Here is a 24,567-nt window from a genome sequence, read left to right as displayed (position 1 = left end):
GAGAAGAGTGCCTCCCTGTGTTCCTGTGTCTGGTCGGCTGGAGAGTCGCAGAGAAAGGCCCCAGGTCTGGAAGGTGGTGCAGGAACCACTTGCCGAGGGGTGCCCACTTTCAACTGGTGAGCCAGCAAAGAAGTGCCTGGTGCCGTGCCTGAGAGTTCATCTGACCGTGTCCCTGACGCTGGGGCCCACTTAGCACCGGTAGGCGCTCAGGTGCACAGGAACGAAGGGTTTCTGCCCTAATGCAGCGTGTCATCCCGCCTGGGGCTGAGGACACACGCACAGCTGCCACATTCATGTGAACATCCTCTGTAGTTGACCGTTACCATGTCTTTCTACCTCGCCTGTCCAGGAATTTTACCAAACTCCAACTACGTCATCCTCACAAGGCTTCTGGCATTTTAGAAAAGTAATGTAATTTTTCTTTATTGTGGCAAAATACACGGACATAAAATTAACTGTATCTAATTGGGCGGTGCAGTGGCAGTCAGTACATTCTCATTTCTGTGTAACGGACACCATCAGCTGGTTCCAGAAAGCTCACGTTCCCAAACTGAAATGCTGTCCCCGTGAAACGCTAACGCCCCGTTCCTCCTGCCCGAGGCCTTGGCGCCCACGCTCCTACTTTCTGTCTCCATGAATGGGATGACTCTCAGTGCCTCCGGGGGTGGGAATTCCGTGTTCGTCCTTTCGCGACTGGCTCAGTGCACTCGGCATCGTGCCCTCAAGGCCCATCCGTGTTACAGCAGGTGTCAGCACGTCCTTCCTTTTTAAGGCTGAAGAGCATCCCGTTACACGCAACTACTGCTTATCCATTCACCCAAAAGGGCACACTTTTGGCGTTACGGACAGTTGCCTTCAATTCTTTAAACAAGACATGTAATTCTTTATTTCCTAAGAAACAATCATCAAGCCCCAGTGCAATACCTTGCCTGTTGTGCACTGTATCTCTGAAACAAGGCTGTGACTACCTCAGATGGAAAACTAATAAACTATGCCCCCATACTGTCTGCATATAGACGGCATCCCCGTCACTGTGGTCAGTCTGCTAGAAGGGAGCTGTGCAGGTGGGGGCAGACCGGGCAGCCTTCTAGAACCTGGCCACTCGTCGGTAGAACACATCACTCCGCGTGCCCAGCACATACCACCCATGTCCCAATTTTGCACCTCTGCAGAAAGCACTCGCTTGGAACATACTCAGAGCCTCTCCGGGGGCCTCAAAGCTCTTCTCCCATGCTGTAGGCAGCCTGTCCCGCCCAAGTCTCTTGGCTCCATCCATGAGAACTGTTTATCTACTCATTTTCTCTCCTCTTGAGTTGACAAGTCTTTGAGGCAAGGATTTCTTTTATCCACTATCTTATCCTTTCAAGCACTTAAAAATCTGGGGAAACCACCACACATTTAAAAACAGAAATTGTCATTCTTTTTTTTTAAAAGATTTTATTTATTTATTTGTCAGAGAGACAGAAAGAGCAAGAGGGAGTGCACAAGCAGGGAACAGCAAACAGAGGGAGAAGCAGGGTCCCCACTGAGCAGGAAGCTGGATGTGGGACTTCATCCCATGCCTGGGATCATGACCAGAGCCAAAGGCAGACACTTCCCTGACTGACCCACCCAGGTATCCCAGAAATTATAATTCTTTAATTTGAGAAAAACATTTCCATCCACAGGCAGGTAATATCTAGGATTCTAGAGAGAAAAGACACATATCTCATTTTGCTTAGTCTAGAATGTCTCCATCATAATTTAGTAAATAACAATGAAAGCAATGAGCAGTCTTTGAACATGGAAATTTTACACCCAGAAAGAAATTACATCCATATACAACATCAAACAAGCTGGCATTTTTAAGGAAAGGGGGAGAACAACTTTGAAGGTTTGCCACTTATATCTGAACAGCAGTCTGTTTCTACGGCTTCTTCCCAGGCCCTGCAATCCTGAATTTTCCTGGAGATGTGCGTGAGTTTATCTCTTAAAGAGAAAAGAAGCACGGGATAAGCTGAATGGATTATCATGGTTGTTAGCTTATGATTTTCCTTGTCACTTGTCACGTGTGTCCTTTAATTGTGCAATGCTCAATGAACGTGGCAAGCATAGTTAAAACGTGCGGACTCCCAGCTTAGCCTGGAAGGCTTCTCGAGTGCTGAACAATCAGCTAAGGGCCCCACATGAGAGCTGCCGCCGGAAACGTCAACTGGAAAGGCCAAGGCCTTGAGCAGGCAGGACTTCTCTGCGTGGATTCTGCATGGATTCAGAGAAGGGCCCAGCCGTGAGGATGGCATCCCACAACAGGCTAGGACGTTTTTACGTTATTTTGGGATGCCAACCTCCTTGATGTAAGGCCGCTGCCACATCGTCGGGGCAACATCGTGCCACAGTCAGATATCCGCATTCTGGACCCCATGCCAGGCTGTGATGCCACTCTCCACGGTCTTAGGGCAAGTAGCTGAAATCCTGCAGGCCCTGATCCCACCCTGTGCAACAGGCAGGTGCGATGCGTGACCACAGGGGGTCTCGCACTCACACCTGTGAGGCCCCGAGGCCACCCTGTGCGACTGACGGGCAGGTGTGACACCTGACTTGAGGGGGACTCGCACTCACACCTGTGAGGCCCTGAGGCCTCCCTGTGCGACGGGCAGGTGCGACGCATGACCAGAGGGGACTCACACTCACACCTGTGAGGCCGTGAGGCCTCCCTGTGCGACGGGCAGGTGCGATGCGTGACCAGAGAGGACTCGCACTCACACCTGTGAGGCCCCGAGGCCACCCTGTGAGACGGGCAGGTACAACGCGTGACCAGAGGGGACTCGCACTCACACCTGTGAGGCCCTGAGGCCTCCCTGTGCGACGGGCAGGTGTGACGCGTGACCGGAGTGGGACTCGTTCTAAAAACACGGCCTGACGATTCAATGTAAATGATTCAAAGTTGTCATGCTATGAATCCTGTACGGAGTTTCTATAGAAGTTCGTGAATGATTTTGTCCCTTTACGGTACGTGTGAATGTGTGCGTGTGTGTGTGCGTGCATGTGTCTGCATGTGAGGCATCGCAGGGGTCTGGAAGGATACCCCCTTTCCATAAGGAATGGTTCCATGCACAGAGTAGGAGTTAGAGGGCTCCCAATGTCTCCCCTTTCGTATTATATGAAGCACGTGTAATTTCTGGTAATCACAGAAACATGAAAAGCAGTGACACTGTGACTGTGGCCTGTTACCATGAAGGTAGGTTTCCAGACGTATGACTGTCCTTTTATTCCTGCGGTGATAAATTTCACATGTGAAAAACCATGTTGAGACTCACCTTCCATGAGACTTGCCATCGTGGAGTGATTTAAGACTCTTTTCACCTGTGCACTCCTATAGCCTCAAACGTTCAAGTACCCACGCCTCACTGAGTTCCAGCCCTCCTTTTTCAGGTGAGTATTAATTTGTGCCAGCATCACGGGACACTGAGCCGGTGGTCCACTGAGACCGTGTGACTCCACCTCAGGTGAAGTCCTTGCATCCCGGGTCCCCTCTAGCCCACCTGCCCCTGCCCTCATCATCATGTGCCCTAAACCCACAGGGACACTCCCTCCCAGCCTGGTTTCAGTCTGGCACAACTCATCTTCAAATACCCCAATGGTTTCCCACTCTGGGAAGCAGCAAACAGAGGAGCTTGGGACCAAGGACCCTCCCTAACCGAGCTGACAGCCCTGACTATTTACGCCTCAAGCACATCAACAATGAGAGCCCGGCTTCCAGCCGTCACAGAAGCAAGTTCCTTTGCTGCCTAACAACCTCCACGTCAATTCCTTTGCATCTGGAATGGCGGTGCCCTCCCCGCTCACCTGCCCATACCTTATACATGCTCCTCAGTTTATCCCAAGTTCCAGCAACTGCCAAAAAGCTGCCACGGCTCCAGGAATAAGGTGCCTTATTTTCGTCCACATCCCATCTTGAATGTATTTCTGGCGTGAGCTATACTATGTGGGCTTTCACATAACTATGCACGTGCCCTGAACTGACGGCACACCCCACACGGAAGGGTCCCCCGAGCACCCGCTCAGCACTAGACGCACTGAAGGGCTCAAGGAGGAAAGACAAAAGTTATAGGACGGCGCCAAGGGACTGAAAGACTTCTTGCCCAGCTGCGTGGTGGGGAGCACGTGCAGAAGAGGAAGGAGGATGCTAATGGCCTGCAGGGGCAAAGGCTGTAAGAAACACAAACGAGGAAGACAGGAGGAAAAGAAAAGGTGCACACTTACACCAGACGGAAGACCAGAGGACGATACAGGCTGGCACACGAGACGGAATGGACGCAGGGAGCCATGGACGAGGGCCCCTACAGTGCTGCGTCATGCCCACTACATGGATGGGCGGTGTTTGTCCATGAAGTTGAGCAGAGACGGAGAAGGGCACAACACACTTCTCAGCCCCGGTGAGGACCGGAAGCGGCCTGGGGGAAGGCCCAACATACTCTCCCAGTGTATAGGCCGCAGCAATACTCGCAGTTATGCAAGCAATCCTCCACTGTGGACATGTACCTTCACTGTCCTGGGTGAACCTGAGCCCCAGGAGTGCTCGGACAGCTCGGTGGGAGAGGGGGGACTGATCCCGCACACACACCCCAACCTCAGAGGCCAGGACACCTGCTAGCTCCCCTCCGTCAGCCGCCCCTCCCTGCGGACAAGGCCTGGACACCACACCATTGCGTGTCCGGGTCACCAGGGTTCTAGCTCGTCATCTCTGCTCTGTCCCTCTGGGGGCTCTCCTAAGGAGTGAGGAGGCAGGAGGCCCAGAGGTGCCCAAGCATGACGGAGCAGTGCAGGGCTGACCGCCGCACACCCACCTGGCCTTGTCACACTCCTCTGAACTGGCCCGGAGCCAACGCCTCAGGCTTTTCCTTGGGAAATCCCACAGTCAGTGAAAGAACGCAACAGGGAAGCCTTCTGGAGGATTCCATACCACGAAAGGTACCTCTTTCTTGTTACTGGCCTTCTGAGCCAAATTACACTGACTAAATTATGACAAAATATATTATTGCCCCCATCCCAAAGAATCCGTTGATGAAGGAACGGGTCCAAAACAGAATGTAGGTAACCAACACCTTCCATGGAGATTATTCTTAAAAAGGTTTTCCTACATGCCAAATCAAGGACTTTCCTTCTGTTACGCAGTACACATTTCAACGTGTAAAACCATACCTATTAAAGCTCCAGAAAACTTACAATAGATGAAACACATTTGTACGGTTTTCTCCATTTTTGCCACAATTTTAAAGAGCTCTGTTTTCACAAAATAAACCCAGCACTAACCGACGGTTTCCATTTGCCTATGAAGTCATGTACCAAATCCCTACTGAACATACCGTCCTGCCGGGGACATTCATGGCCAGTGCTTCAAGAAGAGACACTTTCGTTACAATTTAACGATGCGGCCCTACTGATGTGAGAAGGATCCACATCAGTTCTGCCTGTGTGTTCAAGCCCCATGGGTCAGCCCTATCCTCCCGGCAGGCAAGGACACAGCCCTGCATCATACCCAGGACCTGCTGCCCCTGGTGATGGGCCCAGGTAAAGACACACCCCTGCATCATAATTGGGGGCTGCTGCCCCTGGTGATGGGCCCAGGTAAGGACACACCCCTGCATCATAATTGGGGGCTGCTGCCCCTGGTGATGGGCCCAAGTAAGGACACACCCCTGCATCATAACTGAGGGCTGTTGCCCCTGGTGATGGACCCAGGTAAGGACACACCCCTGCATCATAATTGGGGGCTGCTGCCCCTGGTGATGGGCCCAGGTAAGGACACACCCCTGCATCATAATTGGGGGCTGCTGCCCCTGGTGATGGGCCCAAGTAAGGACACACCCCTGCATCATAACTGAGGGCTGTTGCCCCTGGTGATGGACCCAGGTAAGGACACACCCCTGCATCATAATTGAGGGCTGCTGCCCCTGGTGATGGTCCCAGGTAAGGACACACCCCTTCATCATACCCAGGACCTGCTGCCCCTGGTGATGGACCCAGGTAAGGACACACCCCTGTATCATAATTGGGGGCTGTTGCCCCTGGTGATGGACCCAGGTAAGGACACACCCCTGCATCATAATTGAGGGCTGCTGCCCCTGGTGATGGACCCAGGTAAGGACACACCCCTGCAACATAACTGGGGGCTGCTGGCTCTGGTGACGGGCCCAGGTAAGGACACACCCCTGCATCATAACTGGGGGCTGCTGCCCCTGCTGACGGGCCCAGGTAAGGACACACCCCTGCATCTTAACTGGGGGCTGCTGCCCCTGGTGATGGACCCAGGTAAGGACACACCCCTGCATCATAACTGAGGGCTGTTGCCCCTGGTGATGGACCCAGGTAAGGACACACCCCTGCATCATAATTGAGGGCTGCTGCCCCTGGTGATGGTCCCAGGTAAGGACACACCCCTGCATCATAACTGGGGGCTGCTGCCCCTGCTGACGGGCCCAGGTAAGGACACACCCCTGCATCATAATTGGGGGCTGCTGCCCCTGGTGATGGGCCCAAGTAAGGACACACCCCTGCATCATAACTGAGGGCTGTTGCCCCTGGTGATGGACCCAGGTAAGGACACACCCCTGCATCATAATTGAGGGCTGCTGCCCCTGGGGATGGGCCCAGGTAAGGACACACCCCTTCATCATACCCAGGACCTGCTGCCCCTGGTGATGGACCCAGGTAAGGACACACCCCTGTATCATAATTGGGGGCTGTTGCCCCTGGTGATGGACCCAGGTAAGGACACACCCCTGCATCATAATTGAGGGCTGCTGCCCCTGGTGATGGACCCAGATAAGGACACACCCCTGCAACATAACTGGGGGCTGCTGGCCCTGGTGACGGGCCCAGGTAAGGACACACCCCTGCAACATAACTGGGGGCTGCTGCCCCTGCTGACGGGCCCAGGTAAGGACACACCCCTGCATCTTAACTGGGGGCTGCTGCCCCTGGTGATGGACCCAGGTAAGGACACACTCCATGCATCATATTTGGGGGGTGTGGGCCCTGGTGATGGGCCCAGGTAAGGACACACCCCCGAATCATAATTGGGGGCTGCTGCCCCTGGTGATGGGCCCAGGTAAGGGTACACCCCTGCATCATAACTGGGGGCTGCTGCCTCTGGTGATGGACCCAGGTAAGGACACACCCCTGCATCATATACAGGACCTGCTGCCCCTGGTGATGGACCCAGGTAAGGACACACCCCTGCATCATAACTGGGGGCTGCTGCCCCTGGGGATGGGCCCAGGTAAGGACACACCCCTGCATCATATTTGGGGGGTGTGGGCCCTGGTGATGGGCCCAGATAAGGACACACCCCCGAATCATAACTGGGGGCTGCTGCCCCTGGTGATGGGCCCAGGTAAGGGCACACTCCTGCATCATAACTGGGGGCTGCTGCCCCTGGTGATGGGCCCAGGTAAGGACATGGCCCTACATAATAATTGGGAGCTGCTGCCCCTGGTGATGGGCCCAGGTAAAGACACACCCCTGCATCATAACTGAGGGCTGTTGCTCCTCGTGATGGGCCCAGGTAAGGATACACCCCTGTATCATAATTGGGGGCTGCTGCTCCCCGTGATGGGCCCAGGTAAGGACATACCCCTGCATCATAACTGAGGGCTATTGCCCCTGGTGATGGACCCAGGCAAGGACACACCCCTGCATCACAATCAGGGGCTGCTTCCCCTGGCATTCTGCCATCCATTCCTCCAATTTAACTTGCTAAATACCTGCGTGGGCTGCAGCTCTCACCTTGAAAGCATAAAAAAATGAATGCCAGTGAATTAATAATACAGCCTCTCGACAGGCAGCCTTCTTGTCTAATAAGCTCAAGGTGACTTCCACAACCAAAAATACCCAACCAGAAAGTACCTTCAGAAAGAGAAGGGATGAAAGTCGTCAAGGGTTATGTGATCATCCACTGTTTAATAATGGGAACAAAGCAGGGACTGAACAAAAGGAACACCCAGATCTAGAAAGAGGATGGTGGCCACCTTTTCCTGACTATTGTCCCCGCACCCAGCGCTCTAGGAGGTCACCTTTGCAGTGGATTTCAGGTTCGGCTCAGGTTCTGAGATGACAGGTGGGGTGCAGAATGGAAAGGTGATGGGGTGAGCATGTGTTTTAGGGTAGAAAATTTGCCCTACTTTATGCAGGACTCATAGAACCAAATAACATATCTAATGTATACTGATTTTAACTGTAACCAGCTTCACCAGTGACAGGAGGTAAGTAGAAAAAGAAGTCATCCAGGTTAAGCTCTGTAGGACTAAACTTTCTTTGCAGAACTGCCTCACTTTTCAGGTAGACATTTCTGGATTCGATGATCTTCTGTGATTATCTATGACTGGTACCTTACTTAAGTGATACCTGGTCACGGGGAAAGCCAAATGGGAACACTGCATCGACTGGATTCACCAAGTAGAGTTCAGGACATAGACGTCTTAGCATTCTAGACACGCTGCCACACTAGCTGAAGAGGACGTCACATTTTCTGGGTACTGCAGTAGAACATATCTCAAGGATTTCTTAGAAAACAGGACCAAAATACAAGAAGGAAAAGTACTTGAAAGGCTTGGGTGGATAAGAAAGAAAAAAGGCATTTGCGTGCCTAATACATTACGGGTGCCTGACGTGTTAAAAAATGACAGATAATCCAGGTCATATGTGAACTGTCTGCACAAATCCTAACCTAGATTAACTAAGAAAAAACAAGAGAAGGCTGAAATAACTAAAACCAGAAATGAAAACAGGGGACATTAAAACCAATGCCACAAAAATTAAAAAAGAGGATTTAGGAGAAAATATTAAAAAAGTGTATGCCAACAAACTGGATAAGCAAGAAATGGATAAATTGCTAGAAACATATACTCTTGTATCAAGGTCAAATTATGAAACAAAAAGCCTGATCAGATATAAAATACTAAGGATATCTATTCAGGAATCAGAAACCTCCTAACCAAGAAAAAGCCATCACTGATGAAGCCTACCAAACAATTAACACCAATATTCCTCAAGCTCTTCCAAAAATTTGACGACGAGGGTCCGTACGCTCATTCTATGAGACCAACATTACCCTCATATGATAACCAGACAAAAACAATAAAAGAAAGTTGCTATCTATAAGGAATATTGATGCAGAAATACTAAAATACTAGAAACTGATTTCAACACCACATTTCAGTAGCTGATTTCAACAGCCTGACCATGGGGAAGTTATTCCTGGAAGGCAGAGATGGTTCACAACACCCAGAAATCAATGTGATACACCACATTAACAAAATGAAGGACAAAACTGTATCAGCTGACATGGAAAAAGCACCTGACAAGACTCAACACCTTTTTAGGATACCAACACTCAAACTGGGAAAAAGAAAAGTACGTAGAATAAAAGTGTCTCCACATAACAAAGGCCAGATATGAAAAGCCCACAGCTAACATCACACTTAACAGAAAAAGTTGAAAGCCCTTGCTCTGAGATCAGGAACAAGGTAACAGTTCTATGCATAGTACTACAGGACAAAGCCACAGCAATTAGGCAAGAAAGAGAAATAAGAGGCATCCAAGTTGTAAAGGAAGAAGTGATCTTTGTTTGCAGATGACATGATCTTATACGTAAAAAATCCTAGTTTCAAACACACAAAAACTTTTAGAACTGATAAATTCAGCAACATTTCAGGATACAAAAATCAACACGCAAAAATCAGCTGCATTTCTAAACAGTGACAATGTACAACCTGAAAAGAAAGTTAATACAATTCCACTGATCATGCATCAAAAAGGAATACACTTCTAAGACGGTGAAAGACTTGTATACTGAAGCTACAAATCATTCCTGAAAAAAATTTAAAAACATACAAATAAATAGAAAACATCCCATGTTCATGAACTGGAAAATCTGATATTGTTAAAATGTCCACACTACCAGAAGTTATGTGCAGATTCAAAGCAATCCCTACCAAAAGCTGAGGACATTTTTTGCATAAATACAGAAATCCATCCAAAGATTTATGCAGACTCTCGAGGGACTCTGAACAGCCATAAAAATACTGAAAAGGAGTAATAAGAGTTGGAGGTCTTGAACTTCTTGACTTGAAAATATATTATAAAGCTATAGGAATCAAAGTGATGTGGGACTGGTATGAAGACCAACAGAAGACAACAGAAAGCGCAGAAATGAACCCTCACATATATGGCTGAGTGACCTTCAACAAGATGGCAAGACTTCTTGAGAGGGAAAGGACAGCATCTTCAACAAATTCCCATCAAACTGGGAATACTGGATATCCACATGCAAAGGAATGAAGTTCAGCCCTTACAGAACATACAGAGATTAACTTGAAATTATTTAAAGACCTGAAACTATTACATTCCTCAAAGAAAACATAGGGGGAGATATTTATGAATCTGGATTTTATAAGGATATCTTGCATATGACACAAAAGCACAAGGAATGAGAGCAAACATAGCCCAATGGGACTGCATCAAACCTAGAAAATTCAGCACATCAAAGGACACAATCAAGAGGGTGAAAAGGCAACCTATGAAATAGGGGAAAAAATTTGCACACCGTGTATCTGATAAGAGGTTCATGCAGAAAATGTAAAAAATACATATAACAAGCAAAAATCAACCCTATTTTAAAAAATAGGAAAAGACTTAAAAAGGTATTTCTCCAAAGAAAACACAGAAATAGCCAAAAGTGTACGAGCTGAGGCTGCAATTCATTTCTCACTGGAGAAGGGCAAATCAAAACTACAATGAGTTACTGCTTCACACGTCTTAGAATGGCTACTCGCAACAACCACCCAAAACCCCAGAAGATAATTACGTGTTGGTGAAAATGTGGAGAAAGTGGAACACTTGTGGACAGTTAGAGAAAAAGTAATGTGGTGCAGACACTCTGGAAAACATTATGTTGGCTCCTCAAGAGACTGAAAACAGAACTACCATATAATCCAAGAAGCCCACTTCTGGATATATAACCACAGAAACTGAAAGCACGGCCTCAGAAACGTATCCATATTCCCACGTTCATAGCATCGTTCACGTTAGCCAAGAAGAGGAGATGACTCCAATGATATTCAACAGAAGAATGGACAGACACAGTGTGGTCCAGCGACACAGTGGGAAAAGGGGAGAATATCCTGCCTCATGCTACAGCGTGAAAAAACCTTGAGGACCTCATGCAAAGTTCAAAAAGCCAGTCAGGAGAAAAAGGACAAATCCTGTAGGACAAATCCTGTAGGAGCCCATTCACTATACGAGGTACCTGGAAGAGTCCAATTCATAGGGACAGAATGTGGAGTGATGGTGCCAGAGGCTGGAAGGAGGCCGAAAGAGGACTTAGTGGTTAATGAGGACAGAGGTTCTGCTTTGCAAGGTGAAGAAGTTTTAGAGACGGATGGTGGGGACCGTGACCCAACCGTGCAACCCTCACTATGCCACCTAACTGGACACCTGAAGATGGATGAGATGGTAAGTTTCACTGCATCTGTTTTTAACTGTGATTTTAAAAATGAGCCGTACGGGTCATGGTCCCAGGGTCTTGGGATTGAGCCGCATGTGGGGTGGGACTGCCTGCTCAGCGGGGAGCCTGCTTGTCCCTCTTTCTCTGACCCTCCCCCCAGTTTGTGCACTCTCTCTCCCTCAGATTAAAAAAAAAAACAAAAACAAAAAAAAAAAACTTTAAAAAATGAGCTGTATGGATGTGTTTCCAGCATGAAGGGTTGTCAGGGTACCTCCATGTGCAAAGGGCGCAGGATGGGAGCAGACGCACACAGTGTGTATCACACGTACCCACTCCTGACATTCACATATACGTGTCATCTAAGCACAGCCCACATGGTTTCTAGGTCACACAGGCGCTGGCGTTAGCTGGGCCTTTCCAGGAAACTCTCTACTTCCAGCGTTATTCAATCTGCACCTTTGGATGGATGTATAAGTATTTCCAAAAAACCCATGTTTCAAAAATGACTACGATTCACATTAATACAACTGTACATCCAAAATTACTGCTATAACTGAATTTTTTTTTTTCTCCCCTAGCACCAGGAATCCCAAAGATGGAGTAGTCACCTTTCTCCCTGGAAGATTCTTAAAATTGCACTCCATTTTTAAGCATTTTTCAGCCCTGCAATCTAGAACATTCTTGACCTTCTCACCTTTAGTAAGAAACAGCAGACAATTCAGTTCTGATTGATCTTCCGTTAACAAGCCCCCAGGGAGAAAAGTCATCTTTGCTTTCAAAGGAAAACAAGTAAAGAACAGGGTGAAGGGCATACCAACAGACATGTTGAAGATGAATTATGCCCTTAACTTAAAAAAAAAAAAAGAAAAAAAATTAACGTTCTTTGGGGGAGATTTAGTGGCTTGCTCATCCTTCATTTGTTAACGTTTAAAGAGTCGCTAAGATAATCCTGTACCTGATTTTGAACAGGAGACGGCAAAGCCACCTATCAGACTTTGAAGCAATCCCGTCATGAATATAATGTTTATATAATATTGAAACAAACACAGTTCAAACGCTTCTGGACCTTGCAACTCAGTGAAAGGAATGCATATTATGTTTAAAAGCCCTTAAAAAAGACAAGACGGAATCACAGCACAGGATTAACCAAACTCTCTCCGGAGGAGCTGTGAGCCTCACCCAAGAGGAGATTTTTCTGAGAAGGTACCAAGACAAAAGAAGATGCAAAGCCAGCCCGCCACCGGCCGCTGACCATGATTTACAGCAACACTGCGAAGGCGCAGGAGTATAATCCCGTCAAACGGGAGGGGGCGGTACCTGGCATCAAAGCCGCCGTGGGGAATACTTCTTTCAACTTCGCCTGGCTTTCCTCCACCAGCTCCTCTTTGGACATGGGGAGCTGCAGGACGTCTATTATGATCTGGGCCGCCTCCAGTGCCTTTTTTCCCATAACAAGGGACTTGACATCCCAGCTGTACTTCTTTCCATAGCGGTCACAGATTTCTTGGAACACCACTGAATAGAGCCGTTCGGTGTCTGCAGAAAGAGAGATACGGCGACGTTTAGGGGTGCGTGCGTGTTCATGTGGAGGCCCTGCTAGATCTGCACGTATCGTGGGCATGTGCACGGAGATCTACGGAAATGCTGGAAATGCTGCCGGTCACTCGGACCACAGTGCCCTGGGTCGCTGCCCCTCCGTTTGCTGCAGTGTGCTCACAGCTGCAATCTGCAAAGTTAAAAATGGGGAAACAAATGAACATTTTATGGTTAATCTTTGATATAAAGATGGATGCATTTGGGCCTACATGTGCGCCTGGGGCGGTGAAGGTCCTCCAACATCACGTGACGGCATCACCTGGTGCTGAAGCTGCCTCCAGCGGGCATCATGCAAGGGTCAGTGTGGGCACACTTCCACTGCCCCGTGGCCGTGCACACAGCAGGTGCACCTGGCCACGGCCGCTGCTGTGAAGCTCCCGTGTGAGCACGGAGCACGTCTGCACGGGCTCGCGTTGCTCCACTGCTCTCTCACTGAACTCACTGAGAGCCCTTCTCATGCCCGCTGTGTGTGTGGGAGGGGGGCCTTCCCACACCCAGCAAGTCCGAGACACCCGCCAGACACCTGGCAGTTCCACTCGCTTCTGACACTGTGTCAGATCCTACAGGTAACGTGTCCCAAACCGTCACGACATCACCTCACACCAGTCAGACTGGCTGCTATCGGAAACACAAGTACAACAAGAGTGGTCAGGATGTGGAGAAACAGGAACCCCGCACACTGTTCGTGGGGATGCGAGCTGGTGCAGACACTCTGGAAAACACTGCAGAGGTTTCTCCACAAGTTCAGAACAGAGCTACTGTAGAGTCCAGCAATCACACTTCTGGGTACTTACCTGGAGAAAACAAAAATGCTAATTCAAAAAGACATATGCATAGGGCGCCGGGGTGGCTCAGTCTGTTAAGCATCTGCCTTCAGCTCAGGTCATGATCTCAGGGTCCTGGATCGAGTCCTGTATTGGACTCTCTGCTCAGTGGGGAGTCTGCTTCTCCCTCTCCCTCTCCCTGCCGCTCCCCCTGCTTGTGCTCTCTCTGACAAATACATAAATAATATCTTAAAAATAAAAGACAAATGCACCCCATATTCATTGAGCATTATTTACAATAGCCAAGATATGGAAGGAACCCAACCATCCATCAATAAGTGAATGGATAAGGACGGTATACAGAAGAAAATACTACTTAAAAGAAACGAAACCTTGCCATTTGCAAGAACATAGGGAGACCTACACGGTGTTATGCAAAGTCAGACAAAGACAGAGATTGTTTGATTTCACTCACATAGTGAAACTTCAAAGATAAAAACCAAGAAAGTGAAGAGTCTTAAACACAGAGAACGTAGCGGTGGTTGCCAGAGGGGTGAGCGGGTCGGGGGGATGAGTGAAACAGGTGAAGGGGACTCGGAGGTACACACTGCACGTATGAAATAAGTCACAGGGATGGGGAACATGGCGCGGGGAACACAGTCAATGCTTCTGTAATAACTCTGCATGCTACACACATGCTAACAGGACTGACTGTAGCGATCATTTTGTAATGCATGGAAATATATGATTACCAGAATCACTACTATATAAGCCTGAAACTATAAGATACTGTGTATCGGTCATACTGAAAATAGAAGGTACTCAGTCCCATAGGTCTGCCCCCAATACCCCCTGCTATGCCAATTCCAAGTCCCAGTTGTCACCTGTGCTGTAGGTGGGAAGGGGATCTCACAACATGCTCTTGGTTCCACCGATTTGCTGGAGTGGTTCCCAGAGCCCAGGAAAAGTTTACCGTTCCCCCGTGTATTACACAAGGATGTGACCAAGGATACAGAGAAACACGCACAGGGTAGAGTTGCACAGGGCGAGGTGTGCAGGGAAGGGCACGGAGCTCCCATGTTCTCTCCAGTTCGCCATTCTCCCAGCACCTGCGCGTGTCCGCCAACGGGGAACCTCTCAGGACCCCCGTACTTTTGGGGTTTTCATGGAGGCTTCATCACAGAGACGAGAAGTATCATCAAGCCCACTTACAGCCCTGCTCCCCCATCTGGAGGATGGGGCTGGAACGCGGAGTTCCAAGCTTCCCAGCACGCCTTGGTGTTTGTACTGGCCAGCCCCAGCGGAGGAACCCGCCAAGGATGGCCTCTACAGAACAGAAGACGCTCCTGTCCCTCAGCGAAGGACAAGGGATTTAGGAATTGGTACCGGGAAGCAGGGTCAGACGGCAAACGTTAGAGCAAAGATGCTCCTACTGATCTTATTATCACTTAGGACATTTCCAGGCTTTGGGCAGCTCTGTGCTAGGAACTGGGAGCACAGACCAATACATACGGTTTCTATTATTTCACAAGGCTGCGTGTCATGGTGAAATTCAGGTCAGTCTGGGAATTGGATCCCAGCTGGAGACTTTCTAAGCAGTAAAGCCTCAGACAACGTAGTTAGCATCCTGGGCCCTTTCCAGGTTAACAAGCGTCGAAGGGGAACTATATAGCATAGTAAATTAAATACAGCATGGTAAGTGGTACTCACTATATTTACATTTATTTACGTTTACGTCCCTATGTATTTAATACATCAGCAGTGTTAACAGTACTGACCGATGCCAGCACTACCAAAGCCATGAGCCACGGTAATGTCCTCATCTACTTTGTACATAATGGCAGGGATCCTCGCACTACTACCCCCAAGACGTACGATCATACCAGTGTGAGGACTGGACACTCAGTAATATTCTCAGAGTGTGTGTCCGAGTCTCGGGGCGGGCCCATTAACGATAGCTGTCACCGTGACAGGCATCACTGTGTCCACCATGGGCCCCTAGAGAAAGATCAGTTCACTGAAAATCCAAACGTGGGGCAAGTGCCTGAGAACTGATGACTGTCTCCCAAAGGCAAGTGTTTCCAGACCAGGCAAGTCACAGGGGGCTGAATGTGTGCTGGTAACCCTGAGCCCAGGTGTGCAAAGGAACACAGAGAGGCTCTGCCGCGGGCCCTGGCCTCGCTCTTGGCTGTGGCATCAACAGAGACACTCGGTGAAGCCAGGACATGACGGACGGGAGGTGGGGCACACAGGACTTGGAAGACACACAGATTTCCGGTTCCGACTGGTTTAGGAGATGGACCACCCTGCTCTCGTTTCAGCAGGAAGGCTGACATGCGGGGCGTGAAGCAGTATGAGTGATGCACATTCTAGACTGAACTTGTATGGTTTGACCCAATAACAAGACCACCTCTTCTTCTGCATGGGAGACAGTATATGGAATCCTAGCACACAGTGATGTCAAGAGACTGGGCACAGGCAGAGAGAGGAGAGGCCCCGGTGTGGGCGTGCTGCAAGGGAGGATCCACACACATGGGTCTGTCTACACGTACAGATGTTCACACTCACCTACGTGTTCATGTGCACTGATGTGCACATAGCCCTGCGTGCCTATCTGGGATTGCCTGAATCGGTTCTGAAAGTTGTCAGGGTGCCACCCGTGCATGGCTGGTTTCACCCGGAGATCTCTGCTCCTCCCCGATGCCCAGTCTGAGGGCTGCCGGGTGCACACTGCAGCCTCCCCGAGCCAGCAGATGGCAGGAGGCATGGTGCTGTCTCCTGCGAGCCGTGGCTGTGTTGCCGGTGCGGTCTGTGTGCATCTTTCCCACAGGTCAACAGATGCCTGCACAACACAGTGCCCCCACCACCTGTTTGCTGCCGGCTTTGTGGATGTCACCGTTCACACGTCTCTGTGGGCTCAGCACGCCCACCGGGGGGCCCTGTCCGTGGGCCCAGTGTGCACCTGTTAGGGGATCTCTGGTTCTTCTGGGTTGGACTGGGGCTGGGCAGGTCCCCTGGCCGCCTCCCCTGTGGGCTCTCAGGATCAGCACCGGCTGCTCCGTAGGACCCCGGCTCTTCTTTCAGCTTTCAGGGTGGGCTGCCTCCAGCCCCCATGCCTGCGTCCCCTGGCTTCCAACTCTGCTCCTCCTCCCACCGCCCCTCTGAATGCATTCTGCTAGGACCTCTGTATGGCCTCCTTTCCCTGGACCAGCCTGGAACCCTCAGCACCGGGGTGGGATGCCTGGTCTTGACAGCAATCAGCAGCAGGAAGAGCTTTTCTCTTCCTTCTGCTTTCTGAGGCAAAACTCCCCGGAGACAAGTGTCAGGTAGAATTTCATTGTCAGCACTTGAACCACCTGGGCCCCTTGCTTGTCCAGCACAGGCTGCACTTTCCCGTGGCACTGGGTAACGCCCAGAACACACAGATCTCAGCTCCCCCACCCTTGTTTCACATCACCTCTGCAGTAGGAAATGCCTCTTGTGGTTTTGTTTTCTTTTGCCGGCACAGAAGATGGTGAGGCTTTAAGGAAACCCTTCCGGGGTCATCTGTAGAACAAGCACGGTTGGGACAGCCACCCGAGTGACTCAGGGTTTTCTAGAACGCACGCTGCACCTGCACGTACCCTTCCTGAAGAAGGCAGACAACGGAGGGAAGGCTGGCTCCTCCCCGTCGCCATCGACAGCAGAAAGGCCTTCTCAAGCCTTCTGTGGCCGAGGGTCTCCGGTAACAAATGCTCCTTTTGGGTGCACCCCTGGGAGGGGTCGGAGGAGGGCGCTATGGGAAGGAGGAGGACAAACAGGCAGTGATGTACACGTTTACTTTCTTCACGTGCACATTTTCCTCTAGTACTTGAGACAAGTCTGCAACGAAGAAACTCCAGGAACCAAGTGAGCGAGAAACTAGTGTGGGGTCTAAAAAGCAAAGTCGAGCATGCAGGGAGAAGCAGCAGAGAGAGGCCTGGCGGAAGATGGAGGTGGCATTCGGGGACTCCTGCTAACGCAAATGGACAACGGAGAAGAAAGGGATGTGAAAGAAATACTAATCCCAAAGACAGAAACACAGCGATGGCCTTTAAAATGCTTTCAACAGTGTTTATTTAAAGGCTCGTGTCAGAGCTTTTAATTTAAAAGACACTGAGCTGTGGGATTATAAATCTGCATGAGACGGTGCAGACCACTTTTCCTCACAATGTAGATAAAATCATCCCAAATCCTCGGTGAATAAGCGAGGATCTAAACAAGTAAGTAAACTCCTCGGATCCCACGGCATACTTAGGAATTAAAGGGACAGAGGTTTGAAAGGAAACAGTTCCAAAGACGGGCAAGAAAGACGTGCATGACACACCGTGCCTAGCTACCGGGGGCATGGGGTCCCCCTGTTCAGAAGCGAGGGAGTGAGGCCCAAGCTTTGCAACTTGCTTCTGCGTTATTTCACAAGAACACCATTGTAACGTGTATGGCAAGGTAAGCTGCTGCCGTCCCCAGGTGTGTTAGAAAAACGTTCCTTGTAAGGCCAACCTCCCTGCGGCTTGGAAGAGGGAGCCCATGCAGCAGTGGGGAGCTGCTGCAGGTGAGCTGATCGGGTACGTGGGGACAGGAGGGCGTCAGACGGGAGCCAGGACCCTGGCAATCTGGGCACGGTGGCCGCAAGGCACGTGTCGTCATGGGTAGCATGCTGCCCTCCCAGGTGGGGAAATGAGACATTTAGGTTTAAAGTCATTGAACTGATGCAGAAGGCATTCCTGCTTCTGCTCCTGTAGGAAGGCCTTGGTGTCCTGCACGGTGGCCTCTATGACTGGGATTCTAGAACTGTCATTTTCTTCTCATCGCTCATGTACTGAAATGTTTGCTGAGTCCCTCCCTGGCTCCCAGAGCCAATGTGCATTTTACCCTATAAGGTTGTAAGGGGAGAGGGTGTTTCCCCACGTCTCTCTTACAGGAAGCTGAGCCCCTGGACTGTGCAAACAGGAGCCTAACTGCACTTTAAAAAGAAGGAGTCGCATTGCTTCATAGCAAAACTCCTTTATCAACGTGTCATTGTTAACCATGTATCATAAGACCTGATTTCTCAGGGCGCCTGGGTGGCACTGTCAGTTGGGCGTCTGACTTCGGCTCAGGTCATGATCCTGGGACCCAGATCGAGTCCCACACTGGGCTCCCTGCTCAGTGGGGAGCCTGCTTCTCCGTCTCCCTCTGCTGCTCCCCCTGCTTGTGCTCTCTCTCTCAAATAAATAAAATCTTTAAAAAATAAATAAATAAGACCGATTTCTCTGCCCATACCCTTTGTGCTCCAAGAGCTGGAATGAGGTATTGGGAGAAAGTGTGGGCATCAGGAATCTGAAAGCTGAACAGTAAATTCCCAGCTTGGCCACTGTTTAGCTGCCAGTCCCGGGACAGGTTTTTAAGGCTCCTGGCTTGTAGTTTCCACCCGGGGTAGCACTGGTACCTGGCCACCGCTGGCCTGCAGGGTTGGGTGTGACCAGATGCTAGGGGTGGACGGCAGCAGGTGCTCTGAAGCCAGGTACCTGGGTCTGCGACCCTGCCCTGCAGCTGAGAAGCCACAGAAATCTGCCAACAGGTGGTCAGCCCCTGGCTGGGCCTCAGGTTATGAATCTGCAGAACTGGGGATGGTAACGGGGCCACGGCACACCTTCTGGGTGGTTGTGACAATTATGTGCAATAGTCTATGCCAAGTTCTGAGGATGCAGGATCAACTCCAGCATCATCATGCAGAACCCTTGTTGGGGGGGGACGTCTGCCCCGCACCTGATGTGCAGAAGGTTTGTCACCAGCATGCATCCTGGAGTTGGGAAACCACAAGCCCTGCTTTCTCTCTGTACAGCAATGCTCTAGTAAGGGCGAAGACCTGTTTCATCTGACACGTCACAGGGCCTCGTGAGACACAGTTTCCTTAAAAAAAAAAAAAAAAAACACCAACCGTTTACTCTTTGCAACGTTTTCACAAAAGTACTGCACCTCATAGGCATATGAAACTCGCTTCATAAACACTTGTTCACTACTGCCTGGCCCGATACAAGAACATGATCCCTCATTTGCAATTCCTTAATCCATAAACTTCTGCAAACTGACACGTCTTCATTCAGCAGCGACATCTGACCTGGACTGGCACAAGGAGGGTTTAATGTTTACTTCCCGTGAACCCTCACACCCTTCTCTACAGGAATAGCTAGGGGTTTGCTTCTGGGTCCTGCCCCAGACCCTGCCCCACGGAGAGTATATATATCGCACAGTATACACATTATATTTTAAAATTGGTAACAGAAACATCTAAATACAACTGGCTCCACAAGGTTTGGAAAAGGGATTCGGAACCCACATCAATGATTACTCATCAGCCAAGTTATACCCGCGGTACCTTGCAGAGCACGACAAAGCAAGTAAATGCTTCTTCTCAAAACTTAATGTTATCTCCAAAATAGTTGCACTTTTATTATTTCCAAACACAGAAAGGAAGTGCAGTGATCAAAGGCCAGTGTTTTGTGTGACAGCTTAGTTCCTCGAAGATACAAATACATTTTTACACGGAAGAGCCCATGCTGAGTGAAAATCAAATTGTCAGAGCCGGTAGATCAGAAGATGACAATGGAGTGACTGAGGGCTTTCTCTCACTCACAAATGTAGCAGTGTTTTCGAATGGGGCGAACACTCCATATTTTAACTGTGAATCAGCTTTAATAATAAATACCCAGAATAGAATACTGCTTGATAAATGTGGGGGTGTCATTTTTCTAAGCTGTTTCGATAACATATAGTTGGTGACTGGTAACTGCTGAACAGATATTCCTTTCTTTTTTTTTTTAAGATTTTATTTATTTTTTAAAAGATTTTATGTATTTATTTGTGAGAGAGAGAGAGCAGGAGCAAGGGGAGTGGCAGAGGGAGAGGGAGAAGCAGGCTCCCCGTTAAGCAAGGATCCCAGGACCCCAGGATCATGACCCGAGCCGAAGGCAGACACATACCTGACTGAGCCACCCAGGTGCCCCCTAACAGATATTTTCTATCTACTGATTCTGTCCCCCTAGGATATTCTATCACTAGTTTCTGATTTTCTGCACTGATTCTCAAAGTGTGGTCCCCAGAGAAGCAGTTATCAGGAATGCAAATTCCTGGTCCCACCCCAGATCTGCAGACTCAGAATTTGGGGTGGGGCCCTACAATGTGTGTTTTATCGAGCACCCCCAGGCGAGTCGGGTGTGTGCTGAAGTTGAAAACCACTTAACTAACATAACGTGTTTACTCAAGTCCTGTGCTTTATAATGTCAGTGATTTTAAAAATGGATCAACTTCAAGAAAAGCATAATTTCGATAATGACATATATACACTTATGAGTGTAAATTAAGGAAAAAAATCACCTATGACATTAATCCCAATGTTGATTTTGTTTCCTTCCTTTACCTCCAAATGAGATCTATTTTAATACGTTTTTAGTGGAAGAAAAAATTTTTAAAGTAAGAAATTCTGAATATGCCCTGTTCTTTCTGAAGTTGACGCCAGCAAATGACTTCAAGCAACTGGAGTTGTCGGTTAACCGAGTGAACTGGGTGCCCCTGCGGAGGAGAGGAACCAGCTAGGGGATACTCTGCACAACACGGTTACACACGGCAAGGGCTCACCTGCTTTGAAAAAACACCTAACTCACTACACTTTCTTTTAAAGAATAAAAGTATAGACCGTTTACTGGAACATAGCATATTGAAAGAATTAGTTCATCGGTTCATTTTTCTCTTAATTGGAAATCAAGAACACAATTTCCAGCACTGGGACCAGCGAACCCAGAGTCACAGCCTGTCACTGGCGACCTTGTTTGGAGAACAGCTACTCAAATTCCCTCATTTGCTGTCTGCATGCTGTCAAATTCCCTCATTTGCTGTCTGCATGCTGTCAAAGTCTCTCATTTGCAATCTGCACGCCCTAGGGCGGGATTTGAATCCCCCTAGTGAACGCACCTGCAGCCCTGTGAAGGACATCATCGCAAAGTAAGAGTCCTTTTCCAAAACTGGACTATTGGGTCAGTGGCACAGTTATGTGAAACCCTGAGCTCTCCATGTCGTGGGCCTGGAAACCTGGAGATTCACAGGAGACAGGAGCCAAGCCGCCTGAAAGCGCTCCATCTGATATCTCGGTTGCCTTGGGCTTTTCTTGACTTCTTAAGGCAGCCAAGCTTGCTTAATAATTCCTAGAACCCTAAAGGCAAAAGCTGTTTCGTAAGGTCACTGCAGGCAACAGGATTTAACTCCTGGCACACGGCACTTGGCCCAGATCCTCCTGACAGAGCTATTGTCTGGCTCCGAAGGGCTCCCAGGCGTTCTCCCGCTGGCGCAGGCTGACCTCCGTCTGTCCATCGGCCAGGTCGCTGTGACACACCAAGGCCAAGCAGGCCATCTTCGTGTACGGATGGAGGAGCATATCTGCTAGGAGCTCCGGTCAGCCCAGGGGTTGTAGGAAGGCTCTACAGGACAGCCAGAGGAGGACAGAGGGAGGTATGCAAACACCAGATTCTGGTAGAGGCTTGGCAAGGGAAGGAAGGAGGCACTCCTTGAGTTTCAAAGTCTTAAATCACAAGAGGAAGCATGGAAGTCAGCAAAGAGCCCTCAGATGAGAACAGGCCAGGCTGCTCATTCGGAGCCAGGAGGAGGTGACCTGACCACAGGCTGCAGGGTGGGGGTGGGGGAGCAGGAGGTGTGTCTACAAGCAGGGCCTCCTGTGGTATGTTTTGAGAGCATATCTGGTTTTGGTGGCTTTTCCTGCACGGAAGGCTGGTAGTCACTGCAGACTGAGCAGGTGGTGGGCAGTGCCTGCTGCAGAGGACGTGCTCCAGCATCCAGGCTAGCTGCTGGGGGCTGGGGGTGGGACTGGGGGTCAGAGCTGTGCGGTCACCTAGGTCCCAGGCACTGTATGCATAAGCAGTCTCTCGTGCGTAAGGCTGCAGTTTGCTGCCTGATAGTGCATCCTTGCTCAACATCACAAAGATTGCTGTCCTCTGCTTCTGGGCCATGACCCAAGACGGGGAAACACAAGCATGCAACTCCCGGGGGCAGATGTCTCTCTCTTAAACACACGAGATGCCAACCTGGAAAGCCACCTGCTGAGCTGTGAAGGGGCAGAAACTGTGCTGGCTTGCCCCACTCAGGTCCCATTAAAGGAAACAGCCACTGAGGCAGTCAAACACGGGGACCACAGGCCCTTGGTGGATGCTGCCAGCCTGCTCCCACGTCTTCCTGGACACCCAGCGATCCATAAGCAAACCTTTACCATTTCCCCAGGCAGGTGGTGGGATCCCAGATGCTGCCTGGCACTGTTCTCCCCCCACCCCAGTAGGTCTCTTTACCCAGCAACACCTGCGTCCTCTGAGCCTTGCTGTGTTTATGGCCATTCAGAAGGGAATATTCCCATGCCACCGGCACACCGAAAAGACCCTGTTTGAGGATGAGGAGCTGCTTAGGAAAAGGAAGTGCAACCGTCAGGAAACACGGGAGCGGTTTAAAGAGCTGTTGCACCCCTGTGGCCACGAACATGGCTGCATTTGAGTCTGACCCTCTGCTCCATGCTCCAGGCCTGCCAGCTAACCCCGTCCGCATCTTTTCCCTAATCCTGCTACGGATCGTGAGGATTCTGCCGTAAGAAGGGTGCTTTGTAGGAAACGCTCCAAAGCCTTAGCGGAGTGAAGATGGGTCTAAACAAAAACCAGACGTGACTATGTCACAGGGAAAGGAAGTCCCCCCTGCCCCCACCCCCAAGCAACCATCAGAAAGCTTTCTTAAGAAAGTAGTGCAGTGGAAAGTCACAAACAAAAAAACATGTTCTTTCAGGATTCCCGCAAGTCTTTATCCAGATCTCCTTCCATGAAAAAACAGCAGGTGATACAAGCCACAATAAAGCTACCTGGATATTCAGTTGTACTGTCTGCTCATTTTGCTTCATTACTGGTGATCCAAAAATATTATTTGCTCACTGTTCTTCACTGCTAAACACATACTATTTCATTTATGCTTTGGATACTGAAAAAACAACAACAACAACAACAACAACAAACCTCTAACGGTATAAACTAGAACCCAGTTCAATATAATTGGGTTCCCAAATCAATTTTGGGATTGGGAACCCAAATCAATATAATTGATTGGGAACCCAAATCAATATAAATTTGATTTATAAATTGATTCCCTCCCCCCCAAGTTAAAATTCAACCTGAGTCTCAAATGGCTGAGTACAGAGGTCCTTCTGGAACAAATATTTATAAATTGGTTAACACCTTGTGTTACACAAGTAAATGTGACAGGCACCATGGAGCAGAAGCCTAGATGAACAATCTTAAGAACCAGACATCGATCCTGGGTATACAGCAATGGCATATTCTTGACATACGATCAATTCGATTAAACGAATATTTATTGGGTACCTACTGTGTGACAGGCCCTGAGAAAAACCTGGTAATTGAGGCCTAAACAGGTTTTGCTGGAAGTGACATAAATCCATGGTATCAGAACCAAACGGCTCACTAATGTTTGTCGAAGAAAGTAAACAAAGGAGCAAACACCTACAAAGGTCTGAGAAACTTTGCAAAAAGAATGAGAAAATGCCGATGTATCAATGTGAGTATTTCTCAAGACCCTGAAATGTCACCATCCGCTAACCCCAATGTGCGGGTGGCCAAGAAAGGTCCTCTCGGACATGCATGCAGAAGTCAGGCAGGGAGGGAG

The 24,567-nt window shown here is 49.4% G+C and overlaps 1 protein-coding gene across 5 annotated transcripts in view; it reads right to left on the bottom strand.

Annotated features, from left to right (window-relative positions):
* Positions 1-24,567, bottom strand: part of PUDP (pseudouridine-5'-phosphatase) — a 591,649-nt gene that overhangs the window by 540,370 nt on the left and 26,712 nt on the right. For all 5 annotated transcript variants that reach the window (XR_003311294.4, XR_008960577.1, XM_026478176.4 and 2 more), the window contains exon 2: positions 12,803-13,021. Coding sequence is in view for 3 of the 5 variants with exons in the window: in XM_026478176.4 (XP_026333961.3) it covers positions 12,803-13,021 (219 nt within the window). In the remaining 2 variants the exon portion in view is untranslated. The remainder of the gene's footprint in view (positions 1-12,802; positions 13,022-24,567) is intronic.

Source organism: Ursus arctos, chromosome Y, assembly GCF_023065955.2.
Source record: "Ursus arctos isolate Adak ecotype North America chromosome Y, UrsArc2.0, whole genome shotgun sequence".
NCBI lineage: Eukaryota > Metazoa > Chordata > Mammalia > Carnivora > Ursidae > Ursus > Ursus arctos.
Note: the sequence above shows the minus strand (reverse complement) of the source record. Positions and strands in the feature narration are given on the sequence as shown.